This window comes from Kogia breviceps, chromosome 13, assembly GCF_026419965.1.
Source record: "Kogia breviceps isolate mKogBre1 chromosome 13, mKogBre1 haplotype 1, whole genome shotgun sequence".
NCBI classification, from domain to species: Eukaryota; Metazoa; Chordata; class Mammalia; order Artiodactyla; family Physeteridae; genus Kogia; species Kogia breviceps.
In genome coordinates, this window is record NC_081322.1 from 16,602,349 (window position 1) to 16,616,050 (window position 13,702).

The 13,702-nt window shown below is 35.7% G+C and overlaps 1 protein-coding gene across 1 annotated transcript in view; it reads left to right on the forward strand.

The window, feature by feature from the left end:
- Positions 1-13,702, forward strand: part of EYS (eyes shut homolog) — a 1,724,957-nt gene that overhangs the window by 847,094 nt on the left and 864,161 nt on the right. The window contains exons 22-23 of the mRNA XM_059083021.1: positions 1,162-1,354; positions 2,489-4,228. Of these exons, the coding sequence (XP_058939004.1) occupies positions 1,162-1,354; positions 2,489-4,228 (1,933 nt within the window). The remainder of the gene's footprint in view (positions 1-1,161; positions 1,355-2,488; positions 4,229-13,702) is intronic.

Below are 13,702 nucleotides of genomic sequence, written 5' to 3' on the forward strand. Positions count from 1 at the left end.
TCTTCTATTACTTCTAGCTTCACTTTTTACTGTTTTCTACATGTTAGATTTTTAAGGTAGTTATATAACATTGGCCTTTAAGCTTTAAATACTTTAATGTGTGAGTTGAAATTGCATACAGAATATATAACTGTGAAACAAACAAAAAAGGGTTAACTAAAGCAAAATTTACATTTTTTACAAATTAGATACAATGTTGGACAAATATTGTAACAGTGAAGCAGAGCTACTTATAAATGTCTTTAGTGTTAGAAATAGGTATGTGGTATTCCCTTAAAATTCAAAATGTTTCAAATAGTATAACTAATTTTTAACTCTACATTTAAAAGAGAATCCCTGATCCATTTGCACTTATTTATACATGCCTTACAACTCTCTTTCCTATGAATTAAAAATTAATTTCTTTATGTGGAAATTATGTTATAAGTATATGGCAGAAGTAGGCCATTCAGGTCAAGCTAAAACAGAAAAGGAACCTTGCTTTTTTTTTTTTTTTTTTTTTTTTTTTTAACATCTTTATTGTAGTATAATTGTTTTACAATGGTGTGTTAGTTTTCCCTCTACAACAAACTAAATCAGTTATACATACACACATGCTCCCACATCTCCTCCCTCTTGCATCACCCTCTCTCCCACCCTCCCTATCCCACCCCCCCAGGCGGTCACACAGCACAGAGGTGATCTCCCTGTGCTATGCAGCAGCTTGCTTTTTAAACCAACATGGATTAAAATGATTCAGAAAATCACAAGATAATGTCTTCAAATTATCTGTTGTAGACGTGTGTTTTTAGTTTCCAACTAAATATGACATTTAGAGAAGAAAAGTTTAAAATTTGTAACAGAGTTTTTATATTCATATTTTCTACCATACAGTACAGATTCTTCATTGGAAAAAAATATCCTCAAAGCAAATGGAAAGTAGTATTTTGACTTGAATCAAGAATAAATTTAGGCATTCAGTTGAGCATATCTAAAATTTGAAGAATTTAATTAATTTTGAAATATAGGTAAATTTACTGTAGAGATTCCATTTTCTACACAATAAGGTGGTGAGTTAACTAATAATATAACTATGAAAATGCAAATGTACCTCAAAACTAACTTAAAAATTCTCAAGGGCAAAGAAACTATGTGCTTAACTATGGTGGTTGTCATTTGCAGACCTGCTCCATTGGGCTTCTCTGTGGTAATGAAATAAGAAGAACCACCTGTTTACCTCCCAGCTCTCAAGGAAAAGAGGCCACATCCACACAAATATACACAGTGCCCACCTTGGGGACTTCGGTCAGTAGCATCCCACCTGCCAGGGCTACCCAACTGTGGGCCATGGTGAACACTTCTCCAGTTGGTCAAGGTAAGTAGATGAGAGTATGATACGGAGAAGTTTGAAAAAGTTATGTTTTAAAACATATTTTCTGACTTATTTCAATATTTATTTTTCTAAGACACTATTTTTCAGGGCTATAAATTTGGCTTAGAATTCTTGTTGGTTATGTGTTGTGTTTTAAGTTTTCAAAATGTTGGTGTCCTTTATGAATAAATACTCTTTCTGAAACAGTGCAAAAATGTTCATTAATAGTCTTTATTCTGATAAGTAAATTTTGGTAGATAACTGAACCCTAATTCTACCTCATTTTGTTTCAACTATCAGTAAAACTTATTTAAAAGGCCTGTACTACTTGCCTCATTACGTCTTTATTTAACATCCTCTGAATCATTAAACTTATATTCCTATCAATTTATTGGAAAAACACTCAGATTTTAAAAATCTGTTTTTTCCTATTGGGAAGTATTTTGACAGGTTGAGTATGTTTTGACACATCTTATTTAACTTATTAAATCAAATGGTGCCATATTGTAAATAGTATATTGTATGTTAAATTCCAAATTCTTGTTTGTCTCTCAGGATAATTAGAATGAGAATTATAGCCTTTAACAAGGTATTCCATGTTAAAAACATATTTTTAAAGCTTAATGGCTATTATTAAGCATAAAGGTATACTGCTCTATATTTTTTCTGTATAATTTCTGTTCTTTTAAGGAGTTAATTTGAAATATAATGGTATCTAATATTTAACAAATTGTCTACTCAGAAAGTAAAATGAAATTTCTAATACTTCTAACTCATTAGGTCAAATATTCTTTTATATTTTTCACTGTCAAAGAATTGTACATTTTCATGTTTCATACTTCAAAGGCATCATTAATTTGGAATGAAGGTGATTCTAAAGAAGACCATTTGTTCTGAATTTGGCCACCCCAGGGAGTATGAATAATAGAACTCTGCATTTATGCAGCTTGTGAAGTCACTAAATTTTCTCATACACTTTTATTAGAAATATGATTTACAGAGCCATGTTTGTCTGCATATATATAATGGGTATAAGGTGCAGTGTAATTTGCAGAAGATTCAGCCCAGGGCTTAATTCATTTTTTTTCTTCCTTTTCTCTCATTCTTTCTTTCTTTCTTACCTTTTCCTCTCCGAAGGTCCAAAACAGACAGACATTTTCCAGCACGATGTTCTCCCAACCACTGGTTTGGCAACATTAAATATTGGCACGTCCACTGAAAGCTATTTACTCGAAGAACTGATTTCCACTAAAGAGCTTTCAGCAAAACACAGTCTTCCTTCTTCAGCAGATGTTTCCTCTTCTCAGTTTCTGAATTTTGGTGTTCATGACCCAGCACAAATCGTCGGGGGCAAAACATCTGTATCACGTATGCCCATCCAAACTCCAGCAGGCGCACCAGGACTCTTTCTCCCTGATAGGGCAGAGAGCACCCCATTTATAATCACTTCCTTAATGACAGATTTTATTTTTCCTACACAATCTTTATTATCTGAGAGCTCCCGGACTGTTGTCTTGTCTGCTACCACAATGAGTTCAGTAATTAGTGGCGTTCCAGGGCCTGATATTGAGTTAAACAGACACTCATTACTCTCCCGTGAATTGCCGCCTGCAGCTGCTTCCGTGAGTACACCTCCAGTCCTCTCTCAAGAGGATATTGAAGAATATTCAGCTGTTTCGTTAATTTCAAGAAGAGAGCCCTGGAGACTGCTGAGCTCCTCGATGTCTCCCATTTCTCCTGCTAAGATAATCATATCCAAGCAGGTAGCCGTCTTAAATTCATCAACTCTGCACCGATTCACCACACAAGCCTCCATTCCCAATGAAGATCAGGTTATTACCAAAGCATCCAGCAAGCAGAGACTCACAAATATCAAACCACAGGCTGCTGATTCTTTAAATGAATTAAGCCAAACATGTGCAACGTGTTCTATGACTGACATAAAATCCTTTCATGAATTGTCAGATCAAGTTTTGCACAGCAGACAGACCCACTTTTATGAGACATTCTGGATGAATTCAGCAGTATTAGCCAGCTGGTTTGCACGAATGGGAACTCAAACTATCACTTCTGGACATTCACATCCTTTGGCTGCTGAAATCACACCATCAGTGGCAATCACAGAACTGTCATCTTTATTTCCTTCTACAAAGAGTACAAAAAGAAGAATTTTAGTCTCATCCGTAGAAGAATATGTTACCCTATCAAGTAATTTGGATGTTAATTTATGTTTGGATAAGATGTGTTCATCCATTATCCCTTCACAAACTATCCCTTCAGACCTGATGAATTCGGATTTGACTTCAAAACTGACTGCTGATGATCCTTCAGTATCAGAAAACATTTTTAAACTATTGAAAACAGGACTCTATGGTATAACTTTGGGTCCCACTGAGATGCTGAATGAAGACAAATTACTGGACATGCGAGAGCATGAAGGGTCTTATACCCGGTTCAAACCTCGCACAAGGGATGGGTCTCTAGATTTTGAATTAAACTTTCAAAGTCATCCAGAAACTATACATTCAAGTGACCTCAAAAACAAACTGCCACATGTAGACTCCACATCTGCTTTTTCAGAAGTAACCTCTCCTGTAGCATTTTCTATAGTTTCAGCAACTCAATCACTTCCAATACAGACCTCTCTCCCCATGTCTGTAGTTATGCCAGATTGGACATATTATACAGATTATCTGACCTTAGCACCTGATTTAAAAGAAGAGGTCAGAACTTCTTCAGAATGGTCCAGATGGGAGCTGCAGCCTCGTGGGCGTGGTCAGGAATCTCCTGCAGCAAGTCAAAGGCTTTCCATCACTAGGTCTCTCATCTGGTCTTCCCTGGAGCCCATTCCGGCACCTCCTCAGCTGATGATTTCTGGTGAGTTTCTCAGTTTTACTTCTGTAAACTTTTAGAAATGAGTTTCTTTTCTACAGAGAAGAAAGAGCCTGTCGTGGTCACCAGGTGCTCTAAACAGCCTCTTTGTAATCAGGGCAGCAGCCAGTTCGATGGAGATGGCCCCTGCTGGTTGTACCTGTCACAAGTGGTTATTCTTCACACACTGCCACCAAGGCTCCCAGATCAATGCAGGAGTATGTTGGAGATGGCTATACCACAGGCAATCAATCAGCAACAACTAGTTCAAGTAGTTACAATGGATCTTTCAAAGTTTTGGAATAACTCTTATTATTCTCATTTCTTGAAATAGCTTCTTTGTCAGATTGAACACAATATAACAAACACTTTCTAACATTTTCTTCAGAGCTGGTACTTTTTAAACTGAAAAGATGAAAAAACTCAAGGGAACTCTATTGGATTTTCCCATCCTACATGGTGTGGTTTATCATTTTTTCATGCAAAGCCATGATGCTTTCACTGTATACATAACACAGAATATAAATTAATGTCTTTTATTTAACAAAAATACCATACAGCAACTGACAGAAAATAATATCCTGTATATGAATTTGAATTCAGAGTCTTGAAATAATTAATGAAAAGCCACTTTTCTTAGATAACTGCTCTTAGCTTAAAGCATTTTAGAAATTACTAATCTCCTTTACCCTTGTAAACTACTATCAAGTTAGGAAACATGCAAAAAAAAGTTTAAGAAATTATATTTTACAGAAAGAGGATTTTTTTCATTGTTAAAAGAGTTCTATCTTGTGACATTTCAAGAGTAATTGTGGCAGTGAAGTTAATTTTTCTTCATTGAGGAATTTTTTAGTTTTGTGTGTATATATGTGTGCATGTATGCTTCAGAAGAAATACACATTATATCAATATTTTAAAGTTTTTAAGTGTGTGATTTATGGCTGGCAACTCAGTAATATGAAAGACCAAATCATTATATTTGGTGTGTCCAATATGATATGATTTTCTTTACAAAGTTTCTAAAAATAACATAGTAAGTTTAATTACGAATTTAAAAGTAGAATCCTCCTTGTACTTTTACAAGATGATAGCTGGTTGTCTAACTTATGACTTATTGACAATGCCTAACACGTCATTGCTTACATAGAAAGTTCTTAGTAAATGTAGCTGAGTTACACCTCCTCTCCTACAGTAATCCCATAGCCACCCCTGACTGTCCAGACAATCAGGACATAAATTCCCCATTTCTAGGAAATTAAATCCTAGTTTTGCCCTTTATGAGCAAAATCTTGTCACATTGCATTTTGCTCATCCCTCACTGTAACTGCAAACATTCTTTGATGGTTTTGACCTCCTCCAATTCTCCTAGCCTCCTTTTGGTTTCTCTTGCCTCCCTAATACTTTTAGACAAGGTAATCAATCATTTCCAAGACATGCTGGCATTTTTCCAATATCTTCATCCACTGCATTGGTCAGGGTCAAATCAGGGAAAAGATAGCAAACTCCAATGGGTACTTGGGGAGAGTTTAATAAAAAGATCATTTACAAATATATGGGTAGGGTATAAAGAAACAATGAGGTATAGTATGGTTTGCTGGGAGTAGTACCAGCAGAGTGTCATTACTGCCCCTAGGCCTGAACAGGCAAAGGAAAGGGCAGTTACCAGGACCCAGAAACTATGGAGGAAAGCTGCCAGTTTACAGAAGCTGTGGCTCCTCTGTAGGGGAGGACACAGCAGTCCAAGGCAATCCAAGATGGAGAAGCCCAGGAGATGTACACACAACCTCACTGTCTCCTGTCCCTGTTGGCCAAACCCATTCAGGATCTGGAAAAGATCTTTAAAACCACATCTGGTCTAATATTTTCATGTAAAGAAAAGGTGGGGTAGGCCATAGTAGAATGGCCTGCAGTGCTTAAATCTTCAGTACGTTCTAATACACTGCCAAAGTATGGAAGGACTGTGTCGCTGACTCAGGGAGAATTTCCTTGTATGTTTCTAAAGTGAACCATTGGGCACTACTCTTTCCTCTCTTCATGCTGCTTCTATACTTGGAAGTATAAAATTTGGAGAGCCTGTAATTCTGTGCTCCCTTGCTCTGGTGGATTCCTCACCTTGCATTGGGTTGCTGAGAAAAAAAAAAAAAAAGATACCCCAAGCACCCTCTTGTGATTAACAAAGTGAGCATCATGGCATACCCTCTACCAGTGTGTCTCCTAAAGTTTGGTGGGACTTTTGGCACATATGATTGCTGTTTTGTAGTCCAGCCACAGCTCTATTAAGCTGAATGGAAGGTGTTGTGGTACGTCATCCTCTAAACAATCCAGTCTTTGTGGTTTGGTCTAACTCGTGAAGAAAATGAAACTTAAGAGAGAAAAAGGAACATTTTTTAGCAGTTCATATTATTTTTTCTGTAGTAATATGTCTATTTTTTTTTCTACCAGTTGTTTGGGAAGAGTGTAAGTGAAAGCAACTGGAGCTTCGTGACCAAAATATTCTCTAGTAGCAGTGGGTAACAAAAATAGCACAAAAGGAAAAGTTTGCATGAGTTCCATTTATTCCATTCATAATTGTAACATTCCAAGTTAAAAAAAAAAAAATCCAGTACTATACTAGTAAAATTCTAGAAAATGGCAAATGTTATTTTCTCCAGGAATAAAAGAATGAGTCAAAGTAAGATATTTAATAATACAATTTACCACATCATTAGATATAAAGACATTGACATTCATTTTATAGTTTACTGAGTGTTTATTTATTCTCTTTTCTTCTTTCTGTTCTAAGAGATTTACATTATCTCCAAATCTTTTAGGTATCTGTTATTATTAACAAACATAACAATATAAATAACTCACAATAATACTTAATCCCATTCTTTTTTTAAAAACATCTTTATTGGAGTCTAATTGCTTTACAATGGTGTGTTAGTTTCTGCTTTATAACAAAGTGAATCAGTTATACATATACATATGCTCCCATATCTCTTCCCTCTTGCATCTCCCTCCCTCCCACCCTCCCTATCCCACCCGTCTAGGTGGTCACAAACCACTGAGCTGATCTCCCTGTGCTATGTGGCTGCTTCCCACTAGCTATCTATTTTACATTTGGTAGTGTATATATGTCCATGCCACTCTCTCACTTTGTCACAGTTTACCCTTCTCCCTCCCCATACCCTCAAGTCCATGCTCTAGTAGGTCTGTGTCTTTATTCCTGTCTTACGCATAGGTTCTTCATGACCTTTTTTGTTTTTTCTCAGATTCCATGTATAAGTGTTTTCAAACAGTATTTTTTTTCTCTTTCTGACTTATTTCACTCTGTATGACAGACTCTAGGTCCATCCACCTCACTACAAGTAACTCAATTTCATTTCTTTTTATGGTTGAGGAATATTCCATTGTATATATGTGCCACATCTTATTTATCCATTCCTCTGTTGATGAACACTTAGGTTGCTTCCACATCCTGGCTATTGTAAATAGAGCTGCAATGAACATATTGGTACATGAATCTTTTTGAATTATGGTTTGCTCAGGGTATATGCACAGTAGTGGGATTGCTGGGTCATATGGCAGTTCTATTTTTAGTTTTTTAAGGAATCTCCATACTGTTCTCCATAGTGGCTGTTTCAATTTACATTCCCACCAAAAGTGCAAGAGTGTCTCCTTTTCCCCACACCCTCTCCAGCATTTATTGTTTCTAGATTTTTTGATGAAGGCCATTCTGACTGGTGCGAGATGATATCTCATTGTAGATTTGATTTGCATTTCTCTAATGATTAATGATGTTGAGCATTCTTTCATGTGTTTGTTGGCAATCTGTATACCTTCTTTGGAAAAGTGTCTATTTAGGTCTTCTGCCCATTTTTGGATTGGGTTGTTTGTTTTTTTTTGTTATTGAGCTGCCTGAGTTGCTTGTAAATTTTGGAGAGTAATCGTTTGTCAGTTGCTTCATTTGCAAATATTTTCTCCCATTCTGAGGGTTGTCTTTTAGTCTTGTTTATGGTTTCCTTTGCTGTGCAAAAGCTTTTAAGTTTCCTTAGGTCCCATTTGTTTATTTTTGTTTTTATTTCCATTTCTCTAGGAGATGGGTCAAAAAGTATCTTGCTGTTATTCATGTCATAGAGTGTTCTGCCTATGTTTTCCTCTAAGAGTTTGATAGTTTCTGGCCTTACATTTAGTCTTTAATCCATTTTGAGTTTATTTTTGTTTATGGTGTTAGGGAGTGTTCTAATCTCTTACTTTTACATGTAGCTGTCCAGTTTTCCCAGCACCACTTATTGAAGAGGCTGTCTTTTCTCCATTGTATAGTCTTGCCTCCTTTATCAAAGATAAGGTGACCATATGTGTGTGGGTTTATCTCTGGGCTTTCTATCCTGTTCCATTGATCCATATTTCTGTTTTTGTGCCAGTACCATACTGTCTTGATTACTGTGGCCTTGTGGTATAGTCTGAAGTCAGGGAGCCTGATTTCTCCAGCTCCATTTTTCATTCTCAAGATTGCTTTGGCTATTCAGGGTCTTTAGTCCTTTCTTAAAGTTAAAACAGAAGAGGTAGTTCCATTAAACTCATAAACTAGTCAAAATGCCTTATATGTACATATTTCTTCTTATAGTATTTAAAAAATCTAATGGGAAAATTCAGTACTTAAGTAACCTAAAACACAAACTACTGCTGCTTAATACTATACAGAACAAAGTTTAAAAGGTGAAATTTGTTGAATACCTTAAAAGTAGATAAATGGAGACATATCTTTATTTGAGAGCTCAGAATTGTGTTCTCGTAACACTACATAGATACTACATTTGAAAAGTATACAGGAATTCCAAACAAGTTCAAATGAGATAATTGTTAAACACTGATCAAGTCATTTTAAAGTGAGAGAGAGTAGGAAGAAAAATGTTGAAAAGGAATGGCAATAAGAGAACTTGTTTGTAAAGTATTAAAATAAACTTTAATAAATGATTATGATGTTATCACAGGGATACAGATTAAAAAATGGAACAGAAAGTCTCTCTCTCTATATATATATACACACATTAGATATAAAATTACATAAAAAGGAGGGATCTTAATTGATAAAGATATTAATACTTACTAAATTATGTTGATGCATTCTGTTATTTTGAAAACTCTTCCCCTATATCTTATACCAAAATAAATCCTATGAGTACTAACTAGATAAAATTACAAAATAAAACATTAAATAATCTAAATAAAATATAAGTTAATATTTATTTGATCTCTAACTGGAAATTTTTAATCTCAAAGCAAAAATAGAAAATTATAAGTAAAATGTTGATAGTGAGTATATTTATAGTAGAATAACTAAAATTAATATTTTTAAGCCAAAAATGTTCATAAACATAATACAGATAGGTATATGCAAAAATGTATTGCCTCATAAGATAGACATATGGCTATAAAATACTCTGTCAAATCAAGTGAAAAAGCTGACCACTGGAAGAGTAAAACAGTTTGCGATAAACACACAATAGAAATGTGTTTCAAAATCATCAGAATCAATTGAAGATAGCAAATTTTAAATGAGACAAATTTTATCTGTTTGCCAGTTTTTTGGTTTTGTTTTTTAATGGTAATACTGTGAATTGGTGAAGATTCTCTACTCATTGGGGGGAAAGTAAATGGACACCCTCTTGTCAGAGGTTGCTTGCCATCAGAAATGTTTTAAGTTTTAACATATCAATTTCAGTTTTAGGAAATTATTATTACTGATATACCCAAATTATGTTATTAAAATAATAAATATTTGGAAACAACTGTATTCAAAAGTGGTGGTTGTACTAAATAAATGCTGACATGAAAAGTTGCTTCTCTCATACTATTAAGTGGAACTGATTAAACCACATATTTGCTAAGACATGTGTACTGCAAGCACACCACACATATGCATACATAGGATTATTTCAAAACATTAATGTTGCTTTTAATATTGTTTTTATTTTCTGAAAGTTTTACACTGATTATATATTTTACACTCATAGTAAAATATGCTTTTGCAAATATTTGTGTATAGTAAGAAAAAAATGTCAGAAAGTGTATTTAATCACTTTATTCATATTAGATCAAAATGATCAATATTACAAGAATCTTGAGGAAAATATTCATGTAGAAAAAAAAGAAAATCATTGCTAATTAACCTTATTATAATGACAAGAGACTGAACTGAAAAAAATGTAGTATATTTCTCTGAAATAACACAGGGATATATCTTTATATTCAAATATGCCATGCACTTTTTCAAAACTAAATTACTGTATATGTTGAAATCATTAGTAACATGTCTGCAGCATTTTTACATTTTAATGAAATTGGAAAAAAATGGAATGGCACTAAGCACATCATTTTATCCAATATTCAGATGTTAACTGACTGACTACTTTGTGACAGGCACCAGACACTGCTGTAATTTTTGGTTTGTTTGTCTGTTTGGCACAGAATTGCTCAGATACGTATTACACCTTTTTAAAACAATCATACCTGTTTCACATGTCTATCTCTTGGCAAATTTTGAATCATGTTTTTATCCTAGGGTTTTCAAATGACTCATTATTATGTTTATGTTTCATAAGCCAGCAAATTTGGATGAAGAAGCTTTCCTTTGGTGATAACTACTAGGTGTCAGAGGAGACAGACACGTGAAGCTGACATGTGATACCTTGTACTGCACCTCCCCTTAGTCTGTGGGCAAGGAAGCACTTACATAGTGATAGAAGCTTTTGTTGCAATATTGAATAGTCACTTTTGTTCTAATTTACTTGCAATTTATAAAACAAATCCCATATAGAACTGACCCTGTGATGAACACCACAGTTTTCCTGCAGGTCAAACTATATCTGCTGACACCCAGCACACGGCAGTAATAAATTCAGAAGTAACAATCTGACATTTTCTCTCCTGTGCATCTTCCAGCATCTTCCACAAATGAATACACTGTGCTTTTTGTGTTGTGTTAGTTTGCAGTATTCAAAAGCATTCATTATTTGCATTTTATTTCCACCGGTCACTAAAATGAATTGTATTATTGACACCATATACAAAATATAGTAGAGTGAATATAATAATTTAATAATACATTTTGTTTTTCATGCATGTTACTGTTCTTTGGTTTCAAAATGCTTTCATCTTTATTGTTGAATATCCATCTCAGCAACATGTGACCTTGGGAAAATTAATCACATAGACCAGGGATTGGCAAAGTATGACCTGCAGGGCAAACCTGGCCAGGCCTACTACCTGCCTTTGTAATGAGTTTTGCTGGAATATAGCTTTACTCATTTGTTTACGTATTTTCCATGGCGGATATTGTACTATGACAGCTGTCAGCTTCCAAAGTGGTGTTAGAATATGCATCCTTTAAGACATGTAATAAAAGCAGTTGAGTTAGTTTCTTTCAGTGTTCAGAGTTAGCTCTTACTAAGAACAAAATGCACATACTAGCTCTGAAATATGAAGTGTGTAATTTTGATCATGTGACAAAAGGACTAAATTCTCTTATGTTTGCATTTAAAACTGGCATTGCACAATATAAAGATGAATGGTCAAAGTTTTGCTAACAATTTGCTTGGAATGACCTTAAACAGCAAGTAAAAAAATACTATGAAAAGATGGGAAAGAGACCACAGGTAAAAAGGGAAAAGCTTTATATTTTAGTACCTTTAATGCAACATTTTCTTCTGCTTCTTTTAAACAAATGACCCCACATTTTCATTTTGCATTTGGTTCCCTGAGTGGTGTATCCGGCCCTGCCTGTGCTGCTGCGGTTCTGGAATTCTCTTCCCTCCTCCTCCAGGCCTGTTTCATGTAGTTTTGCAGTTCGAATCCTCCAGGGTGTGTTCTTAAATGTTTCCCCTCTCTTGTCTCCTTTCTTTCACTCACTCTTCACACTTCTTCTCTCAATTCTCATTCCTTTATTCGAAATTTGTCTTTGGAGGTGAAGCACCTACATTCATGGCTTCAAATACATGCAGAGGTATAAACTCTCTCCTACTTTCAGAATCACATTTTTAACCAGTCAGTGCCTCAGAAACCTAAGATAAAATCTTTATCTCCCCCACTGCAACCTCCATCTCTCTCCCTACCCATACTTTTTCTCCCTTGATTCATACCTCAGAAATGAAATTTATATCCATCTTTATCCAAACTTCAGGGTAAACTTTAGTTCATCAAAAGCACTATGGATTCTATCTGTAAAGTTCTCTCCAGCAGCTTCTCAGCTCACTACTATCACTCCAGTTTAAACTCTTATCATCTTTTTTGGACTACCGCAGTTGTCTCTAAAATTGTCTTCTTATTTCTAGTCTCCATTCTCCCAGTCTCTCTTCCACATTACTTTCAGAGTTGTTCTTCTTATGTGATTTTAAAAATTGCTCTGCTTAAAAAACTACAGTGAGTCTTCATTTCCTATCAGAAAAGGTTTAAATCTGAAGCATTACAGCTACTTCTTTATCACCCATTTCCACCCTATTTTTGAAAAACCCTCCTCAATCCCATCATACAGTTTCCCAGCTCTTCTCTTTAGGGTCCATAGTCCTCTATTGCCCAGTTTGTGAGAATACCTATCCTCGGGGTCGATGCAAACATCTCCTCCTATCGGAAGACGTCTGTAAAAACACTTACAATTTATGTTTTCCCTTTATCTTCTTCCCTTTGTTGTCCCTCCTGCCTCGGCACCTATGAGCCTGTTCTCTATGTCTATGAGTCTCTTTCTGGTAAAACCTATCTTAAAGCTGGTCACAAAGATTGTCATCAACTTAGTAAAAGGGAGGTTTATCTGTGAAGGCTCCTATGACTAGAGCAATATAAGCTGTGGATGTGCAGAAGCTAGAAGTTGGGAAAAATACCCTTAGCATGGCTGAAGTGTCTGGTCCCCTAAGGAAGAAGCTGGGTAACTCCATATACAGTAATCTCAAGGAATTATGCACTTATCAGGTCAGGATGCCTTTGGTTATCAAGTGACTTGACACCAGGAGACCCTAGGCAGCTGGTGAGACAAGTAAAGATGGGGAGGTCATGTTTGTTTCTGAGCGTGATCCCAGCTGTTCAGGAAGTGCTATTCATTTAGGGAATAGCTATCTGCTCTTGGGCAAGGATTCAGCACAGCGAGAGTATGAGTGAGAATGGGCACTTGATGTTCCCAGAAGAGGACCTAAATAATCCAGTGCTGTGATCTGGGCCAGTGTCACAAGCCTTGCAGAACACTGTCACAGGGAGGAAATGCTTTGGCCAAGAAACAGCAAAGATCCTTGTGGACAGCTCTGGATATTATGGGAATGAAGATAAAACTCCTGGTTTCAAGGATGATTTTAATAATAGTAGCTGTCATTTATTCAATACCTGTTTAGTAACTGACAGTGACCGGGTCCCCTCCCAACTTTGCAGATGAGAACCAAGTGGAGACTGTCCTGGCTCAGGTCCTTCAGCTAGTAAGTATCTCATGGGCACTGGAATTGGAGGTGGCGAGAC